The sequence below is a fragment of the Stenella coeruleoalba genome, assembly GCF_951394435.1.
Source record: "Stenella coeruleoalba genome assembly, chromosome: 11".
Taxonomy (NCBI): Eukaryota; Metazoa; Chordata; class Mammalia; order Artiodactyla; family Delphinidae; genus Stenella; species Stenella coeruleoalba.
Genome location: NC_137157.1, coordinates 79,817,068 through 79,838,634, shown reverse-complemented (window position 1 = coordinate 79,838,634; position 21,567 = coordinate 79,817,068). Strand labels below are relative to the sequence as shown.

The window sequence follows — 21,567 nt, the reverse complement described above, 5'->3', positions numbered from 1 at the left end:
CAACTGGTCTCTCTTCCTCCATTCTCAGCCACATTCCCACTCCCAGTTTTTCTACACACTTCAACCAGGGTTATCTGTCAAAAACCAGATTTGACCATGTCACTCTTTTGCTTAATACCCTTCACTGGCTCCCAAGTACTCTTGGGATAAGGCTAACTCTTTAACATGGGTGTACAAGGCCCTTTATGATTTGGCCTCTGCTTCCCTGTCTCTAGCCTCATCTTTTGTCACCCTGCTGCCAGGCTGACCAACAATGTCAAATTACTTTCATTTCCATGCTCTTGCCTGTGGACCTTTTCCCGTGCTTTATTTTGCTGCTTGGAACTCTTCCTTCCTCCTGCCTGAGTCTCATTATTCTTCAAGACTCTTTCCATCTCACTTTAGGCATCATGTCCACTGGGACAGAGCTCTGTTCCTGTCCCTGTGGCAGCCTTAAAATACCATCTTCCCAGAGTAGAAACTCCTTACATCTCCAGGGCTGTCAGAGGGCGAGAATAAATATTTGGTGAATAAATGAACAAATGGACAATGGATCTCTCCCTGAAGAGTTTACAGATTGGAAGGAAAGATTACGTGTGTGTGTAAAAATATGTACACACGATAGAATGTGGCAAACTTTGAAAATATGGAGATTTTTTTCCCCTAATTCAGGGGATCAGAAAACGTTTCATGGAAGAAGTAACAATTGATTTGAATCTTAAAGAAATAGGTAGAATTTACATGATCGTTAAGAGGTATGTACAAAATATTGAATATATGAAGACTATTGAACTTTAATAATGAACAACTGTATGAAAGCAGATGTCCAAGGGCCAAGCAGGTAAACATGAATGAGAAAAGCTGGCCACGCTTGTTTCATAGTGACGTCTTAGGTTATATTCTTTTGATCTAACATACTTTGCATATTCAACTCTCATTTTTTTTTCATTTCCACGAAGAAATAGATTCTTTTTTTGCCTTGTTGTAAAAGATTCCCTCCTCACAGTTTATCTTTTGATAAAGACATACCACTTTTCACTTTACTGAAAGAGAACAAGAGCACCAGCCCGATTATACCTGTCGCCCGGTGACTGGCGCCTTGATAGGGACTGACCGGTCCCAGAGCTGCTTGCTGCCCACCCAAGGGGGCTGCACCGTTGGCCCAGTGAGGCCAAGTTCCTATTTTTCAAGAGAAGCTGGAAATCTGGAGTTTTGTGAAAACACTCGCTTTTTTAAATATTGGCAAGTCATTAGAGTGATTTAAAGACAACTTGGGGTGGGCTTCCCTGGTGGCACAGTGGTTGGGAGTCCGCCTGCCGATGCAGGGGACGCGGGTTCGTGCCCCGGGCCGGGAGGATCCCGCATGCCGCGCAGCGGCTGGGCCCGTGAGCCATGGCCGCTGAGCCTGCGCGTCCGGAGCCTGTGCTCCGCAACGGGAGAGGCCACAACAGTGAGAGGCCCGCGTACCACAAAAAAAAAAACAAAACAAAAAAAACAAAAAAAAACAACTTGGGGTCCCAAATCAAATGCATCTGTGAGTTGAGTACAGCTTGTAGCTTCTGGCTTGTAATCTCTGGTTCACACCAGGAAGTACTAAGTACATCTAGAGCTGTTTTCTTTGTTTCTCCTTAAATAACTTGTAGAAAATGTGAGGTGATTTTACCCCTAAAAATGCTCATTGGCCCATTATAACCATTTATAAAACATCTAAAATTTTTGGTAAAGGTATTTGAATTCCACAAATGCTTCTTGTTAGGCCCCATACTAGGTCCCAGGCTGTCACATTCTATAAAATAGACATGGTCTCTCAATCTAATGTACAGTATTTTGGAACTATCTTTATGTGGGGTGGGTCTTTTCAAAGTAAAATTGTTTTATAAAAATAAATTCATCCTTAATCCATTCTGTAATAGAAAGTTATTTGTGAAATAATTTGTGAAAACTCAACCATATATAATGTGGCCTTAAAAAGCATTTATACTGAGGTGAAGTTCTTAGCTGACCCCTTTCTTATCTTAAAACTTCTGTGTACACTGTCCTCTACAAAAACCGAGCACCCTACAGATTGAGAGTTTGAAGAACGCCAATTTGAAAAGGAATGGAGAAAAAAAAGAAAATGGCGTACTTCTAGTTTCATCTCACTTAAAATCCCATCGAACATGGAATATTATTTACTCTAATGGAAAACCAAACTGGGCAAGTCTTAAGCTGCAAGAGAGCCATGAGCTGTTAAGTTTGTCCACAGATTTTTGTTGTTGTCTTTGGAGAGGAAAGAATGTGATTACCTCAAAAATGTTATTTGTTTTTCAAGGTGACTTAATCTACACAGGTTGTGAGCAGATGTGTCAATGATTTTTCATCGATTTTTTTTTTTTTTTGTAGTTTAATGTGAACTTGTTTCAGCTGTCTCTGGACTACAACACTGACTCTAATATCATGGATAGATTTTTTTTTTTTAAAGTACTATAACAATGTTGTAGGTGATTTCCCTTTTTTGTAGTATTATATATTCCATACACTGTGATCTTCCTTTTTGCCATTTAATAGCTGTCCCCAAAACTACATAAACATCATTTACTTACTGCACTACACAACCTATCAAATACTAATAAACATTATTTTCTTTGGCTGTTTCTCTTGTCTGTCGATTTTGAGCATAATTTATGAAACTGTGTGATGAGGTCATCTTTTCCATTCAGATTAGACCAGTTTCTGAACTACATCCAACTGCACACTGTTTTATAATCCATAAAGTCATAAATCCAGAATGCCTTTCAAAATTCTTATATTTGTTCATTTATGTAATTTTAAAAAGGGCTTGTGCTGTTTTGAAAGATGGTGGTATAGTGCCACCATGTGGCCTTTTTTATTAGATATATAGTTGAAAAGCTACTTTTGAGCTCTCCTTTTGTTTTACTAATAATTCATTTTTCAACATTATTATTCAAAAGGCATTTTTAAACAAAGGAGGTCTTCACTGTTTTCACCATTGATGTGACTTTACTTAGCTGTTTAAAGATATTTAGATTGAAGACATATTTCCTAATTTTATCCTCTTAGATTAACTTTGTTAGAAGTATCAGAATTCTGTTGCATTAATGATACATACTTGCATATTTCTTTCTTTTTTTTTTAAAATAAATAAATTAATTTATTTTTGGTTGCGTTGGGTCTTCGTTGCTGTGCGCGGGCTTTCTCTAGTTGCGGCGAGCGAGAGCTACTCTTTGTTGCGGTGCGCAGGCTTCTCATTGCAGTGGCTTCTCTTGTTGCGGAGCATGGGCTCTAGGCGCGCGGGCTTCAGTAGTTGTGGCACGTGGGCTCAGTAGTTGTGCCTCAGCGGGCTCTAGAGCTTAGGCTCAGTAGTTGTGGCGCACGGGCTTAGCTGCTCCGCGGCATGTGGGATCTTCCTGGACCAGGGCTCGAACCCGTCTTCCCTGCATTGTAAGGCGGATTCTTAACCACTGCGCCACCAGGGAAGCCCATGCTTGCATAATTCTAATTAATAGTTCACCTTACCCTTTTGGAAACAGATGTACACAGGGGTAGGAAGGGACTACTCAGTGGTTATATCTTGTACTGCATTTAGGAGTAATGTTTCTGAACAGTTTCAGTCATTTTGACTTATTTTCTCCTCAGACCTGAACCACTGAAAGCTTGATAGGGTTCAGTTGAAGATGAACCGGGGTTTAATTTTTTCCCTGATTTTGTTCGTTACCCATTCTATGTGACCTCTACTAGGAGAGGTAATTTGACATAATTCTATGTCAAAAAAAGAGAATTTTGTTTGGTGAGGGGAAAAATGAGGTTTAGAACAGTTAAATAAATGCCCATTCCAAGTGTAACCTTCAGGTATTTCATAATGTTTCTTATTAATAGTATTTTTTGTAATCTTTGGAGAATGAATTATGAAATTCTTGACTTGGATATTTTAAAGGATACTTTGTGTAATTATTTTTTTGTTGCAATTTCATATTTTCAAGAAGTTGTGTGACGAGTCTCAAGCACTTTATTAAAAATCTGCCCAAGAATAAATTCTACCATAAATAAATCTGTATGGAAATACTGCTGTTGTGTTATTTCGGTGTCAGAAGTCTCAGTAGTTGTGACAGAACAACCTTGGAAATTAGGGAATTGAAGCAAAGTAGATTTCTTGACAGTAAAAAATCAATATCAGAATACTATTAGCATTTCCTAAAGTTTAATTTTTGTTTTTGAATTACTTTAGCATAAAAATGAAAGAATATGTGAACTAGTTAAGAAGAAATATTTAATGGAGTCTGCCTCAAGAATAAAGATTTATCAATTGTTAAAAATTTAAAATTGTTTTTTTCAGATTATTTTATTTTTTCCACGCTTAATAAATATTCAACTTTGGTAAATAAGTTATAGCACCAGTATATAATATTTAGGTACATTACCCTCATTATAATGTATCTCATCTTTTAATACTATAGGCTTCCTTTGAAATAATCTGATTTTAAAATCATCCTTTTAAACTGTCCTTTTTTAATAGAAAAAGTTACGCCGATCACAACATGCTCGCAAGGAAACAGAGTTCTTACGGCTCAAGCGGACCAGACTTGGCTTGGATGACTTTGAGTCTCTGAAAGTTATAGGAAGAGGAGCATTCGGAGAGGTGTGCTTCTTTTTTAAGTCACTGCTGTTGAACATGTGCATCTTAAGATAGTTCAGAATATGTATTAAAATAGCTCAATATGTATTAAAGTAGTGTAATATATTAAAATGTGTATTAAAATAGCTTAATTTTAATAGAATTTCTAAAACACCAGCAACAGCAGACTACAACACTGCTTTCTTTAAAGGAGCCTACCTTTCACTCCGAAACAAATAGTAGTGATTGTTTGACATTTGTGATATGAATTTTTACATTCTAGGTGCGGCTGGTCCAGAAGAAAGATACAGGCCATATCTATGCAATGAAGATATTGAGAAAAGCTGATATGCTTGAAAAAGAGCAGGTATGAGCTCTCTAACACACATAGCCAAAGGGGTGTCCACTGACTAGGTGTTAGAGCAAGTGCTAAAACTGGGACTTTTAGAAAGAAACCTACACATCTTACTATATCATCTGTAGACTTTTGGTAGCCTGCTTTGTTGTTTCTCAATTCTTATAGTTCAGATTTCTTCCAAATTCATAATCTGATTTACATGTCTAACAAAATACCACAGACTGGATGGCTTAAACAACAGAAGTTTCTTTTCTCACAGTTCTGGAGGCTGGAAGTCCAAGAGCAAGCAGGGTTTGGTTGCTGGTGAGAGCGCTCTTCCTGGCTTGCAGACGGCCGCCTTCTCACCAGGTCCCCACATAGCCTCTCCTTGGTGTGTGCACAGAGAGGGGAGAGTGACTCTCTGGGGTCTCTTCATACAAGAACACTAGCCCTGCCCCTTACGACCTCACTAACCTTCAGTACCTTCTTAGAGGCCCATCTCCAAACCCAGTCACACTGGGAGTTAGCACATGACCGTAGGAATTTTCAGGAGGGACAAAAACATTCAGTCTGTAACAGAATACCTCCTTCTCTGAATTCAGTGAAAATAAAGGACAGTGCTCAGCTCTCTCAGTCCCTGTCACCTATCAAATAAGCAAACCAGTCTCTTGAGAATTTGCTGATTTTACATATTTCCCAAATCTGTAACCACTCCAATTTTGTACTCCTGGGCTCTCTCCACGTTTCCTGTGACTTGATGCAGTTTATGGGGCGGCCATAAATCTGAAAACATCAGTAGTATTATTTCATGCATTCACCTGTATCTCCAGTCTGGGTGAACTCTAAGTGAACATATATATGCTAGTGAAGGACTCAACAAGGGTACAGAGAGAGATGGTACCTCTCTGCACCTAATGCTTGATTTCAGTCTCTAGTCCCACCTACAGCTTACTTTGTTATTATAGCAGTATGATGTTGATTTTTATTTAAATATGGCCCACTTTAATTTTCACTGCACTGTTTCACTTTATTTCTATTCCATTTATTCAACAAGTATTTATTACGTGCCTATGATGTGTCAAATACTATTCTACATTCTGGGAGTACAGTGATTAACAGGAGAAGCCTGATTCTTGTTCACTGACAGTCGTGGGGAAAAAGGGCAGACAGCTATTTGAAATAGTCATTTCTGATGAGTAGTATGAAGATAGATTTTACAAAAGGATAAAGTGATGCAGATGACCTGGCTTTAGGAGGAAGAATGAGATGAGGGAAGGTTCTCTGAGAAGGGAATATTGATGAGAGACTGAATAATTAGAAAGTATGAGATCTAAGGATCTGGTAGAACAAAGATCCAGGGTGCAAATGCAGAGGCCCTGTGGCAAGCATAATCTTGGCCTGCTCAGAGACGGCAAGAAGCCACTGTGGCTGAATTCAGTGAGGGGAAGAGTGGTGGAGATGAAGGGGGAGAGGGAGGCAGGGACCAGATCACACAGCTTTGCAGGCCATGTGGGTCTTACTCCGAATGCAGTGGGAAGCCATGTTCTGCTTAAACAGAGAAGCGTCATGTCTGATGGATGTTTTACAAAGATGAATCAATCCCTTTGCTTGCTGGAAGGACAAACAAGAGTTGAAGCAGGGAGAACACTTGAGAGACTGTGTAGCGATTCCAGCCAGGATGTGACTGTGGCTTATACAACAGCAAAGAGGAAAAAAGTCAAACAGATTATGTTTCCGTGGAAGAGCCAGCAGGATTTTCTGTGACATACTCTGTGTTGGGGGGTGGTGAGAGGAGAGGTAAGGGGAGTGAAAAGGGAGGGAGGAATCAAGGATAATACCTAGAGTTTTACTTGGGAATGGGATGCCTGATGCTGTCAGTTTCTAATGTAGGAAAGACTGAGGAAGGAACAGGTTTGGTGACACTGGGAATCAAGTGTTCTCTTTGTGGCATATTAAGTTTGAGCTCCCTGTTGGATATCCAAGTAGAGATAATTATGTTGACAGTTGGCTAGAATATGGGGAGAAGTTTGACTAGAAATATAATTTAGGGACTTCCCCAGTGGCACAGTGGTTAAGAATCCGCCTGCCAATGCAGGGGACATGAGTTCGAGCCCTGGTCCAGGAAGATGCCACATGCCACGGAGCAACTAAGCCCGAGCGCCACAACTACTGAGCCTGCGCTCTAGAGCCCACGAGCCACAACTACTGAATCCCGTGCGCCTAGAGTCCGTGCTCCGCAACAAGAGAAGCCACCGCAATGAGAAGCCCGCACACTGCAACGAAGAGTAGCCCCCGCTCACCACAACTAGAGAAAGCCTGCGCGCAGCAAGGAAGACCCAACGCAGCCAAAAATAAATAAATAAATAAATTTTAAAAAAAGAAATATAATTTAGAAGTAATCAATAGATTGATAGTATTTAAAGTAATGGGACAGATGAAGTTGCCTAGGGAACAAATATAGCGAAGACAAGAGGGCCTTAGGGAACACTAGGCAGAGGAGAATCCAGGAAAGGAGACTAAGAGGGGACATCTGCTCAGTTAAGGGAGACCCTAGGAGAACATGGTGTTACGGGAGCCAGCAGAAGGAAGCGTTCAAAGGAGAAGGTGAATGGTCACGTATGTTGAAGGCTGCTAAGAGAGGGGGCAAGAGGAAGACAGGCCACTGGGTGTCACTGTTGGAGATTCTGAATAACTTGGGAAGGACAGCTCCAGTGGATTGGAGTGCCTAAGTGGAATAGTGGGAAAGAAAATGGGAAGCAAGAAGTGGAGAACGTGAGTATAGATAAGTCTTTCACTTAAAGCGGAACAAAGAACAGTTTGGTAAAGAATGTTGGTTTCTTTGTTGTTATTGTTAAGGCACTGCTGATTGGAAGAATCCATTAGAGAGAGAAAAATTGAAGATGCAGGAGAGAGAAGGCAGATAATTACGGGAGTACACAGATGACAGAGAAGTTGATCTTCGATAGGAGCTGGGACATTACGACAGGGAAGAAAAGCAGAGAAAGTAGGAACAAACGCAGGGTGGTTGATCTGGCGTGCCAGGTTCCTCCTGAGTGCAAATAAGGGAGTCATCAGCAGGAGGAAAGGAGGGGTAGGTAGCTTGCTGGAGGTGTAAGCGGAGAGAAGTTGTGAAACAGTCACAACTATTGACTTGAAGTGTGGGAAAGCAGACTTGCAGTTGAATGTCCCTTGAGATTTTCAGTCGTGAACGTAAAGTGAAACCACTTGGTATCGTTGGGTGATTTTTCTCTGGTAATACTTAGTTGCTCTGGGGCAGGTACAGAATAGGCAGAAATTTGGGCCTAACTAGGGTTGGTATTTTGCCAGGCAAATACAACAGAGGGAGAGGAGGACAAGGGAGTTGAAGCTGTTTGCAAAAGAGTGACTATAATGATGGAACCAAGGCCGGGTAGAGAAAGAAATGAGGTTCTGAGGAGAGTAACAGAGAAAAAGTGGTGTAGGGTCCATGGAATGGAGATTGAAGTACAAGAATAAGACACCTGGGAGGATAAAAGGTGGGGATCAGAAACAGAGTTCCTTAAAGTGGAGATTTTAGAGGGAGGGCAGTTATTGGTTATGAAAAGGACAAGAAGATTACCATGGGTGGCTGAGGTGCAGTGGAGGAAAAGATCACTGGAGGTGAGGGAGAATGCAGGAGCTGTGCAGATGGGGTATTTGGTGGTTCGTCCTTATGGATCTTGAAATTCACCCATGACTAGAAAGGATGGAAAGGAAGCTGGTGAGCCATGAGCTGAAGTCATGAATGACTGAGGGGGTTGACCAGGAGGAAGGATGACAGCTACGGCGCCTGACAGCATGCCCGCAGAGGAGCTGGGCATGAGGAAAGTATCAGTGGTTCAGAAGCAGCTAGGATGAGCAGGAAACCAAGAAACACGAGAGAGAAGGCGGGTCATTCCTGACAACTCACTCTGCAGGAAGACGGGACTCTCCATGGACAGCCTGATTTCAGTTAGGATGAGAAGGTGACAGGAGGAACAGAGATGAGGTGACAGGGGTTCTGTTGAACACAGGCTGATTCCAGGGGGAAGCGGTTCGGAAGACAAGGAAGGTCGAGATACTGAGCTGTGTTAGAGAATTGCAGACAATGATGGGAATAAGTGTCTGTGTCAAGATGTTGATCCTCAGAGATGAGGACATAAACAGGAATCTTCTAACTAAGCCATATGGGATTAGTCCTGGGTTGGGTTTTAGAGGAAGAACAAAAGGCAGCAGTTAGTTCCAGCTGTAGTCTTTAGTTACTGGCCACGTGTGGCTACTGGGCACTTCAGTGTAGCTAGTCTGAATTGAGATGTGCTGTGAATGGAAAATGCTCAGCAAATTTTGAAGATTTGGTGCAAAAAAAAAAAAAAAGAGTGTAAAATATCTCAATTTTTATATTGATTATATACTGAAATTACAACATTTTAGATACATGGGTGTTACAGAAACTATATTGTTAAAAATAATTTCACCCATTTCTTTTTACTTTTTGTGTGGCTACTAGAAAACTTAAAATGATGTACGTGGCTTACATTTATTTCTATTGGACAGCCCTGGTCTAGAATATTTTGCAGGAGGATCTCGCTGGAGTCCAACATCAAGTCTGTTTCGCACTTTGGGGTTGTTTTTTCCCCTATATAAATTAATCTGCTTTTGTCACCATGGAATTTCATTTTAGAAAACCTTTTCCCCACTCAATTCTAATATGTCATTATTTTAAGTTTTTATCACATTTACTTGAATGCTAACCACTCTGCAAAATTAAGTAGCAACTTTTCTCCCCACTATTGTGGTACTGGATTACTGTGCATGATACTTCCTATACTTTAGAAACATAGGCTCATTTTTGAAAACATATCCTGTAATCTGGCTTTAAGATACTTAAAAATAATCAAGCCAAGTTTATCCTGACAACCACAGAGGCAACATCAAAAGTTTGTTTTTCCTTTACCGTCTTAAAATGCTTTGTAAAGGGCAATAGGTAAGAATTTTGGTATCATTTTTCACTTTATGAAACAGGTCCAGAGAGATTTTAAGGTTTTTGATGCCAGAAAACAAATTTTTAGATTTTTTTTTTTTTTTTTTTTTTTTTTTTTTTGCGGTACGCGGGCCTCTCACTGCTGTGGCCTCTCCCGTTGCGGAGCACAGGCTCCGGACGCGCAGGCTCAGCGGCCATGGCTCACGGGCCCAGCCGCTCCGCGGCATGTGGGATCTTCCCGGACCGGGGCAGGAACCCGTGTCCCCTGCATTGGCAGGCGGACTCTCAACCCCTGCGCCACCAGGGAAGCCCAAGTTTTTAGTTTTTAACGTTTATTCTTGTGCTTTGATTTTGATCTCAGAGCATTTACTGTATCAGATCATAATACAATAATCCCAGATAATTTAAGCAGATCATGTTTTGTTGTCATGAAAAGGTTTACAAAATCTGTGTTCTTGTGTGCTTTAGGTCAGAGTTCATAATGATGCACAATGAAAATAGCAAACGCATAAAGTCAAATCCTATCATTAATCTTTGAAGAAAGAATGTATAACGATATCAGTGGAAAAGCATCTGAAAGTTGATTATACCAACCCCACAAATCACTCAGTTTATAAAATTTTTCAGTCTATTGTTCATGTAATAGTAGCTCTAGTAATTATGTGTCTGACAAAAGTAAGTAGCAAAATCCCAAAAAGTTATATAATGATTTGCTGTAGATGTTTATAAATATTATAAAAGTTCATTGTAACAAAATGATATAAAATTATTATAAATGTTTCTCCTTCTTAGAAAAACAACCTAATGGTTAAAGACCAAGTCAGTCCCTTTTTTGGACTAGTAAGAGTTAAAAATAGTTTGCTAAGGACCCAGACTTTGTCATACCCATCTATAGGGCATTGCTTACTACTTTTAACTTTTAAAAGTCAGACCCTAAATTTACATGACAAAGCCAAGATCCTTGGCTAGGTGGAGATTCTGGTTAGAAAAATTTTAGACTAATCATTTTTCTACTTCAAAGGCCTCAGCTTCCCCTTGTGATCCCACCTTTTCAGGCCTAATGATATCAGCTAAAATAAACTATTTCCTGAGCTTCTCCAAATTTACTGAGAATATGATAATTGTTAAGAAGTAAGCTTGGAAAATATGTAATGTGTTACAATTATTTTTTCAAAATACATTCTTCCAGGTGGCCCATATCCGAGCAGAAAGAGATATTTTAGTAGAAGCAGATGGTGCCTGGGTGGTGAAGATGTTTTACAGTTTTCAAGATAAGAGGAACCTTTATCTAATCATGGAATTTCTCCCTGGAGGTAAAAGCGAACAATAGCAATGACAGACTGACACAAGCACATTGTTATATGTAATTATAGTTTTTTTATTAGATTTACTTTTATATACCTAGCTCTGAGGTTTTACACAGTCAGTCATGATTTTCTAATAGTTCCTCCCACAATAATGCTAATTTGGACCACAAATCAGATTATTTTGAAGAAACGATAAAGTTGGCAGCACATTTTAAATATTATCATTCTGTGTTTACTGTATATACTTATTTAGATCTTTACAAGTCTGGAGTTAAGAACAAGTCACTAAAGAAGAAGACAGACAACCCAGTGGGCAAATGGTAGGCAGTATACACAAGAAAACTCTGGTTAGTCCACAAATAGATAGGAAAATGTTCAACTTCACCCATATTCAGGGAAATGCAAATTAAAACAAGAATGAGATTCCATTTCACACTCATCTGATTAGTAAAAACACCAAAAGTCTGATGGGGCTGTGGGAAATGGGCCTCTCATCTGTGCAAAGGAATCTCTAACCCTTCCAGAGAGCAGTTCAGAGATACCAGCAAAGCTGAAAATGCACGTGCGCAAGAGGCCTGTAAGAGGATGCTCATTGCAGCAGTGTCATAATAGTGAAAAGCTAGACACAAGATTAATGTCCATCAGTAGAAGAATCGATAAATAAAATGTGGCATAATTGTGTGATGAAATGTTTTACAGTAGTGAAAAGTCAGGAGCTCTATTTCAACAGTAGGATCTCAGAAACAAAGTAGAATAATAAGGCAAGCTGTGGAATTATGTACAGTTGATATTACTTATGTAATTTTTAAAAACATACAAAAGACGGTAAATTCATAGATTAATATATATGTATATGAAAACATACTTCAAAAATAAGCTGGAAGAATGCACACCAAACCAAATCCATGATAATGGCTACTCAGCAAAAAGGGAAAGGGGAATAGAATGGGAATGGAGGACAAAGAGCCTGCGTGGTATTTTTTTTTTTTTAAGACATGAAGCATCATGAAAAAATATCAACAACTGTCAATTCTGAGTTGTAAATTCACCAGTGTTTATTCTTTGCCCCTTGTAAAAGAGCAAGATTTCTTGAAAACAAAAAAATGTCTAGAAATGACCCTTTTGGTGGGATGATGACCTATTTTTGTTGGCCCAGAGAGTACTGAGTGTTTTTGAAACCTGAATTTGAAAGAATATATCCCATTTCCAGGTGTGCTTACACTGATTCATTCTCACATTTTGACATATTTTCCTCAGCCACTTATTCTGGATGTTGAGTGGTAGATATTACTTCTTTATCACCTCTGCCCTGATTTGATTTCACATACTTTCTACCTTGAAACCATTAAATGTCATGAAACTTTTCCTTATGCAGTGACACTTTTTTTATTGGGCCCTAGAGATGGTAGGAGGTACACTGGGTAGATCATAAAGTGCAAAAATCAGGCATATGTTGTATATTACAAAGAAATCTTTTATAAGGCATTCCCCTTTTTGAGGCATTTCTAACACATGGTACTTATTCTCATTTAATTAGGTGACATGATGACATTGCTAATGAAGAAAGATACTTTGACGGAAGAGGAAACACAGTTCTACATTTCAGAGACTGTTCTGGCAATAGATGCGATCCACCAGTTGGGTTTCATCCATCGGGACATTAAACCAGACAACCTCTTATTGGATGCCAAGGCATGTGAATAAAGTGAATTATTAGGTTGCTGATTATTTTATGAAGTAATAGAGGTGATTTTGTGATTGGAAATGGGCAACTGCAATTTATATTATTGCTAACCTACATTATTTCATAGACTGATACGGTAGGAGAGAGCTGTGAAGTGAAATGACATCAAGGGAAAACTGGCTGTCTTTTTATCATCTTCCATTTTCTACTCCTTAAAATAATCATCATCAAATATTGATAATTTTACGTTTCACCTGTATGAATTCTAAGCTAAGAATTTTTATGATTGCATTTAGAAGAGTTTGTGGGGTTTTTTGGGTTTTTTTTTCTGCGGTACGCGGGCCTCTCACTGTTGTGGCCTCTCCCCTTGCGGAGCACAGGCTCCGGACGCGCAGGCTCAGCGACCATGGCTTACAGGCCCAGCCCCTCCGTGGCATGTGGGATCTTCCCGGACCGGGGCACGAACCCGCGCCCCCTGCATCGGCAGGCGGACTCTCAACCACTGCGCCACCAGGGAAGCCCATTTAGAAGAGTTTTTAATGAGGCTTTTGTCTCTAAGTTAATAAAACCTATTGATTTTACTAGGTTTTGTCTTTCTTCTTTTTTTCCTTAGGGTCACGTAAAATTATCTGATTTTGGTTTGTGCACGGGATTAAAGAAGGCTCATAGGACTGAATTCTACAGAAATCTTACACACAACCCACCAAGTGACTTCTGTAAGTTTGATTTTTGGGGGTTAAAGTAGTACAGCTGGTTAATGCAGGACTGTTGAGAACTGAAGCTTCTCTCCTTCTCCTCACCCCTTAAACCAACGTATTTTCAATGGATATGTGTGAATTTGTTTTCTGGTAAGAGTTTTTCCCTCGTAATTACAATTCTGTCTTGTTGAAATTAGCATTCCAGAACATGAACTCAAAGAGGAAAGCAGAAACATGGAAGAAGAACAGGAGACAACTGGTGAGTTGAAGGCAGAAGTTTGTGCCCTGGTCCTAAACTCTCACTTGGTATTTGCTTGGTAATTTGGAGCTTCACAATGATTAGTTCTTACTTCATAGCAATGATAGAGCTTGTTCCAGGATCATAGAGTTTTCCTAGTTTCTCGGTAACATTTCCCTGCCTGTAAAGGAAAATGCTGATTTTTACTTTATGATTTCACTTCAGAATATTTTACCAAGCATATCTATAGTTAGTTAATCTGTCTATTTACGAGTGCATTCTCTATAAAACTCACCGAGATGAGTGTAAATTGTAGTAAATGCCGTATGATTTTCATGCTTCCATTTTCCCTACCTGTCCTGATGCAACAAATGTCAATCAGCATAAGTAAGGTTATTGTGTGCTTCTAAGAACTTCATAGAGAAAGTAAACAGAAAGTTAGGCATGTTAACAGTGTTACAATAAAATAGATAAAATAAAATTGGAAAGCAGACTTTACTGCAGATAAACTTAATGACTGCTTTAATGTGGAACGACACTGTCTATTTTTAACCCCACACGATTCCTCCTCCATTACTCAGCAAATATTAGAATCATTTGCCCCTTTTCCTCTTTCCCTTTATCCTCTTAACTAGGTCCATGAACATTGTCAAGGTTAGGAATGTGCCTTTTGACTTTAATTTCCTAACTTCTTGTACAACAGCCTGGTACATATCGACACTCTAAATATTTGTTAAATTCAACCAAGTGATGAAGAGAAACTCATTCAGCAGTCCCTCAGGAAGGTAAATAGACTGAAAGGCAAGAGTCTGATACCCTCTCAAAGCAAATAAAATGACCTTTGCATTATTGAGCTCATTCTCTCATTAGCCCAAGTAAACTTTTTGTGCTTGTAAAACATTTTGGTGTTTTTATAAGTTTTTTAAAATGTTTTGAGCTATGCATTAATGACAGAATCTTCCTTCTACTTTTAAATGTGTCACTTTTAGATCAGATTTTACAATTGAGAAAAGAATTGTAGTATTTCCTACTTTTAAAGGGAAAAATGAATACTGCCTAAGGCTATGGTGGGAATTCTGTACCCCCTGATTACAGAATATTCACACTGATTACTCATGTGCAGGTTTTATTATTCTTGTGACCATCGTGACTTACATCAGTGTTTCCCAGTGAAGAAACAGAGGGGACTCTTGGTATTTGGGGCAGGAAATTCTTTTAGAACCTGTATCCCCTGCCCACTCTATGCCAATCATAAACTGCATTGCTTTCTGATGGATAAGCAGTGCCCTGGAAATGAGTTTATAATGAAAATACGTGACGTTTTTATAGTAGGCTGTAGTTTACAAACACATTCCTTCGCTTGTTTCATCCTCGTATCCACTCTGTTAGGGCAGGTATTACTACTCCAATTTTATGTGAGCAGAAGCTGAGGCTCAGAAAGGTTGAATAACTTGCCTGAGAGCACATTACTAGTGAGTGGGGAAGGCAGGCTCACTGGGCACAAGCTTTTTATTCTTTTTGGAATGGATTTAGCGCTAAATACATAAATAACATTGTTGAGCTCTTTGGGGGACAGAAATCATGTCTTAAGTAACAAATTATCTGACTCAGTGCCTATCACCAAGCCTTATACATGATAAACACGCAAAACAAGTATTAAATGAAAAATTAACTTCTGTATATATTGTTTTTTCCAGTAGTGAGCCATACTTGGATCTTTAAAAAAATATATATTGAGAACACTGATTTGACAAGCTGTTCCTTTGCAGGCATATTCCACAGTGGGGACACCAGATTACATTGCTCCAGAAGTGTTCATGCAGACGGGGTACAACAAATTGTGTGACTGGTGGTCTTTAGGAGTAATTATGTATGAAATGCTAATAGGTATGTTTTATCATTCATTTATGTACATACCATATAAATTTCCTTGAGTGCCACTGATGAACATATTGTAGATATTATGGGCTGAAACATCTGAACTCTTTTAACTGATTTCTGACATCCGCCAATGTTAAAATACACACTGATAAGTATCAGTGAGCTCTCCAGGGATCCTCTGTCAGGAAGGGGGCATTTAACTGGAACTCCCGTGTATCAAAATTGTGTCTGCATGGCCTTTTAGGTAAAAGAGGGGCAATGCTTTAAATCCTTTACTTTATTGACTTTATTAGCAATTTTATTATAAATGGCTGAATGGTGGTATTTTTTATCGTTAAGCAGAGCACCCAGGGCTATTTTGTTTTTTGTGACACACATATAATAGGTGTAGCATATTTGATCACAAAAGCTCATGAAACTTGTTTTCTCTGATACGTAGGATATCCACCTTTCTGCTCTGAAACACCTCAAGAAACATATAGGAAAGTGATGAACTGGAAAGAAACTCTGGTATTTCCTCCAGAGGTGCCTATATCTGAAAAAGCCAAGGACTTAATTCTTAGGTTAGTAGTTAAATCCCTAGAAGAGTTTGTGGTATCTTAAAACTTCACAGGGGCCTAAAAGACTAAATTGCCTGTTTCAGCTTTGTGGGAGGAAAAAGACTATCACTGATCTATACAGTCAAAGGCATCAGTAAAGAAAAGGTGTTTTTTAAAAATGAAGACTCTTAAAAGGAATTATGCAGGAAGAAAAGTCAGAGTTAAGAAGAGGGAAGAGGCCTTGTATTATTTCAAAGGTCACTCCTGTTAAAATACAATGACCTGGGCTTCCCTGGTGGCGCAGTGGTTGAGAGTCCGCCTGCCGATGCAGGGGACACGGGTTCGTGCCCCGGTCTGGGAAGATCCCACATGCCGCGGAGCGGCTGGGCCCGTGAGCCATGGCTGCTGGGCCTGCACGTCTGGAGCCTGTGCTCCGCAACGGGAGAGGCCACAACAGTGAGAGGCCCGCGTACCGCAAAAAAAAAAAAAAATACAATGACCATATCCCTATTCCCTAAAGAGAAAGGGAAAATAAATTCTTAGTAGCAGTTCATATCACAAAAGTCTCTATATGAAACCTTTTCTAAGCACAAGATTCCATTCTGTTTCTCAACTAAGATGAAGTGTTTAGGCTCTGTTGTAAATGGCTGGAAGGAATATAAATTGGGCAACCCATGGGAACAGCCAGTTGGCAGCATATTATACAAAATCTTCAACTGTCTATGACCTTTGAGCCAGCAATGCTACTTCTAGGAATTTCGCATATGCAGATAATCAGATGTGTGTAAAGATTTAGGTACAGTATGTTGATATTGTTTTTAGTAATGAAAAATTGAAAACCTTCTAAATGTTCAACAATAGTGAACTGGCTAAATAAATTGTAGTGTTTCCATGTGTAAATTTTAGAAAATGAAGTTATAGAAAAATATTTAATGACTTTGAGAAATGTTCTAAGTGAAAAAAATAGTCCTAAAATGGTAACTACTTATTAACACAATATTTTAAAAATTATATTAAAAGACTAGAAGGAAATGGCTTCAGTGTTTATAGTAGTTATGTCTGAGTAGTGCAATTATAGATGATTTCTATTTTTTTCCCACATCTCCCACAATAGAGTTAACTTCAGTAAACAGAAAAAAAGATGAAATGTTTGAAATCATGCAAATAGACTACTTTAGATGTAATCTGCATATGATAATTTCTCTGTCTCCGTTTTCCAGGTTTTGTATTGATTCTGAAAATAGAATTGGGAATAGTGGAGTAGAAGAAATAAAAAGTCATCCTTTTTTTGAAGGTGTAGATTGGGGGCACATCAGGTATGTTTATAGGCTTTGAGTGGGAGAGGTCTGAGTAAAAACTTTTCTACTAGATTTGGTGATTAATTTTTCTTTGATTCTGCTAGATTAAATACAAGAAGTAGCACTGTGATAATGTGATAAATCAGTGTTCTCTGGATTATATAAATGAGTGAGACTATAGTGGCTATAGCTAAATGACTCATTTTATCTAATGTCCACTTTAAGGAAAAAGCACATATTGTGCCCCTGTTTAGATTTTGATATTCAGAGTTACATGACGGAGACTGTTCGGACAACAAAGATATCATTACATTTGACTCTATAACCCCTCATTTTTGTCCTCTAATTAATATACCATACTGTGTCTCCTTCATTAATTTGTAAGAATATACAGTCCCTCTTTTGAACATTGTGGGGAAAGTTAAATAATGCAAGTAACTTTTAAGAATTTGCTTACAGTTGTTCGTTGTGAGCATTGGCGTTTATTCAGTCTGTGGCCAAACCACCTTCAGTGGCTCTGGTCTGTTCCTCAGACAGCAACAGTTTAGAAACAAGTCTGATCGTGCCGTTTTCTTCCTTCTCTTTGCACTTAGAATAAAACTAAGGATCCTTAACTGCTTTTCAGGATCGTAGGATGTGGCTCTTGCTTCATCTGTACAAGCTGCATCTTGTATGGTCTTTCCCACTTCTCCCACCCCAGGGTTTTGTCATTTGCTCTTCATTCTGATGAAAATGCTCTTCACCTCCCTGCCCCTGCCCTTGCCCTGCCTAGCCAGCCCCTTTTCACCTTCAAGACAGTCTATGTGTCCCTTCACTGGAGATCTTCACTGGAGCTTCTGTGATATGCTAGGCACTCTACCTGATTATAGCCAATTTGGGGGGATCATTTATTGTATGTCCAGCACTGTTGTAAGTGCTTTAGATGCATTTCTCATCTTATCCTCATAATAAACCTGTCACAGAGAATTAATTTGCCTGCAGTGCCTCAGCTAGTGAATGATCTAGCTAGAACTGCTAACTAGAACTAGACCCAGGCAGTTTGATTCTAGAGTCCTGACTCTTACCTGCTACACTGTATTATACTGTCTATACAACACCTCATTGAGCAGAACTATGATTCCCCCCTGTTACAGTTGGAAGGATGCTTAGAGACTACCAGTCCAGTCTCCTGGTTTTATATTAGGGAACAGTTCACAGTACCTAAGGTCATCCTGCTAAGTAATGACAAGAGATTAGATCTCAGGGCACCAGGGTCTATGCTTCTTTACACTAAACTAATGTAAATTTATTAAGTTAGTACATTAAGTATAAATAGGTTAGAATAATTCTGGGGAAAATATATACATGCTCTTACATAATTCTGTAAACTTATCACCTAATAGATCCAATAAGTAGTTATTAAAAATATAGAAGCAATAAAAATTGATAAATTCTTTTAACTATTTTTAGCATGATAAGAAGGTATTTTCATGACTTAGTATTTTTTTAACCTAATGTCCCTGATTCCCTTAACATTTATATGACTGAGAAGTGTTTGGATTCAGATTTCATCACAAATGTGTAGTCCCTTCACTCTTTGAGCCCCTTATTTTCCTAAATGACTTGATTTACGGATCCTCTACTAGAAGAATTCTATTCCTGAATTAATTAGGTAGGATCCAGTCCCCACAATATCTAGGGTACTTTATATAATGACAAAGTTCTTTAAATAAAATCTTTTCTGCTTTCCCTTTCATTAACTCTTATTTTTCCTCTTTAAAAAGACAGCATGAGAAAGTCTTGGTACAAAGAAATAAAACTTCCAAGTAAATGATAATATTTTAATAAAAAAAGTATACTCACCTATGAAATCCACTTAACTACAGGTATTTTCAAATCCATAATAAATTTCCTTGGCTCTTCTAATATCTATAGAACAGCATGCAGAATTTGCAGGCAGGATTATGTTTTGGAAAACTGAGTTCAAGAAAACTTACCATGGTTACTCAATACCTTTTTATAGGGAAAGGCCAGCAGCGATCCCTATAGAAATCAAAAGCATTGATGATACATCAAATTTTGATGACTTTCCTGAATCTGATATTTTACAACCAGGTAGGACAATCTACAACACAATTAACACTATTAAAAGTCTCTGAAGATGATGACATTTTCATTAATGAAATCCCTTTGCTCTTCGTTAACTTTTCTATCTTCCTAGTGCCAAACACCACAGAACCGGACTACAAATCCAAAGACTGGGTTTTTCTCAATTATACCTATAAAAGGTTTGAAGGGTTGACTCAGCGTGGCTCTATCCCCACCTACATGAAAGCTGGGAAATTATGAATGAAGATCACATTCGCTCACAACCCAGAGAACTCAGGTAGCTGCATCACCAGGCTTGCTTGGCGTAGATAACAGTACACTGAAATACTCCCGAAGATGGTGGTGCTTCTGACTACAAGAGGAAATTCTACAGGATTAGGATTTCTAAGACTACTACAGGAATTGGTTGGCAGTGCCAGCTGGCTTTTTTTTTTTAATATTTTATTATTTTTGTTAACTTTATTATATGAAGGTACTGGAATAAAAGAAATGTACATCCCTTTCTAACTGCACTGCCTACATGCGTATTAAGGTCCATTCTGCCTGTGTGTGCTGTGGCTTTGTACTGTAACACCTCTAATCAATTCAGGAGCAACATATGTCATTTAAAGCAACATAGGCTAACCTGTAGGTAACACTGCAGTATTGCTGTTTTACTGCAAACCTTATGGGTCTAGATAATCAATAAAAGCCATTAGAACACTTGCCCTATTGGTTTGGACATGTACAGAATATATATGAAGACAAATTCCATAATGGTTTTAAGACATTTTAAAAAGGAAATACACTGGTTATTTAAAAAATAGAATTTATCATCATGTTATTGCACAAACTCCACAGTAGGGAGTGACAAGTTTATAATAAGGAGGAAGTTTTAACACCTTCACTCAAGCACTCCACTAATATATTTACTTTGCATTCAGAAATACTGATGACCTTTATATACGTAGTCTGTATACTCATAGGGAGATGTACTGTATTATATAAAATGTAAAGTTGCTTTTCTTGTGACAAGAGGACTTCTTTTTTAACAAGAGGACATGGCATTATTTTAATTTGATTATGGTGAGTTGAATTTAAGAAATGACCATGAGGGCTGCTTGTAGAGAACTAGTGTATTTTTATTAAACTATTTTTTTAAACGTCAGACTTCTGATCATGTAAATGGACTTGTAGAGAACAAAGAGCTATTTACTTTGGTTTTCTAGAAAGTTGTTACTTATCATGGCTGGTTAACTTTTCTTTCTTTTGATGAAAATTTTTCCTTTGATAGTACTTGTATTATTGTGCCATTATTTTCTTATACTCCAAATGTACCAAAGATCCTGAACAGAGTGGATGTTCACAACTGAGGAGAATTCTACTGTCCTGTGGGAATGCTGTCTTCAGATCTTTGATAGAGGCCAGTTCATTCAAGGGCAATATTGTTCATGTTTAGCTACATCACTGTGGCTAATGTAAATGGAATTAAGGAAGTAAATGAAGGCCGGTGGGTTGTGATTAGAGAACAGGCGTGATGATGTCAGCAGCAAATTCTTCGGGTATTTCCCTAAGAATGGAATAGTCTTTTCTAGCTCAACATTTTAATTTTAAAATGACTCTCTGAGGTTTTGGTTTCATCAGTAGTAGTGGAGAAGTAATACTTTATCAAAGAATGGCCTAATGTTTGTCCTAACTGTTAACTGGTGGAATTTTTTTAGATACAACAGTTATCACTATTACAAATGATCTGTGATCAGAATCTAAAATGATAATTTATTTGTACGGATGTTCTTCTTAGTGGGGAAGAATTGCATAGGATCATTATGCAAATCTACAAAAGATTTTATAAATGTCGCTGCTTGCTGGGGAACTCCACAGTGTTTTAATAAGGTCATTCTAGGTTTTTGTCCTGCCCTGTTCTCCCCTTCCCCTCCTCCCCACTCCTT

The 21,567-nt window shown here is 38.6% G+C and overlaps 1 protein-coding gene across 2 annotated transcripts in view; it reads left to right on the top strand.

Annotated features, from left to right (window-relative positions):
• Window positions 1-20,786, top strand: part of STK38L (serine/threonine kinase 38 like) — an 81,131-nt gene extending 60,345 nt beyond the window's left edge. For both annotated transcript variants that reach the window (XM_079936955.1, XM_079936954.1), the window contains exons 4-14: window positions 4,493-4,615; window positions 4,875-4,958; window positions 11,096-11,219; window positions 12,751-12,905; window positions 13,511-13,613; window positions 13,793-13,854; window positions 15,603-15,720; window positions 16,154-16,277; window positions 17,474-17,569; window positions 19,554-19,645; window positions 19,752-20,786. In XM_079936955.1, the coding sequence (XP_079793081.1) occupies window positions 4,493-4,615; window positions 4,875-4,958; window positions 11,096-11,219; window positions 12,751-12,905; window positions 13,511-13,613; window positions 13,793-13,854; window positions 15,603-15,720; window positions 16,154-16,277; window positions 17,474-17,569; window positions 19,554-19,645; window positions 19,752-19,879 (1,209 nt within the window). In that variant the 3' untranslated portion in view covers window positions 19,880-20,786. The remainder of the gene's footprint in view (window positions 1-4,492; window positions 4,616-4,874; window positions 4,959-11,095; window positions 11,220-12,750; window positions 12,906-13,510; window positions 13,614-13,792; window positions 13,855-15,602; window positions 15,721-16,153; window positions 16,278-17,473; window positions 17,570-19,553; window positions 19,646-19,751) is intronic.
• The last annotated feature ends 781 nt before the right edge of the window (window positions 20,787-21,567 follow it).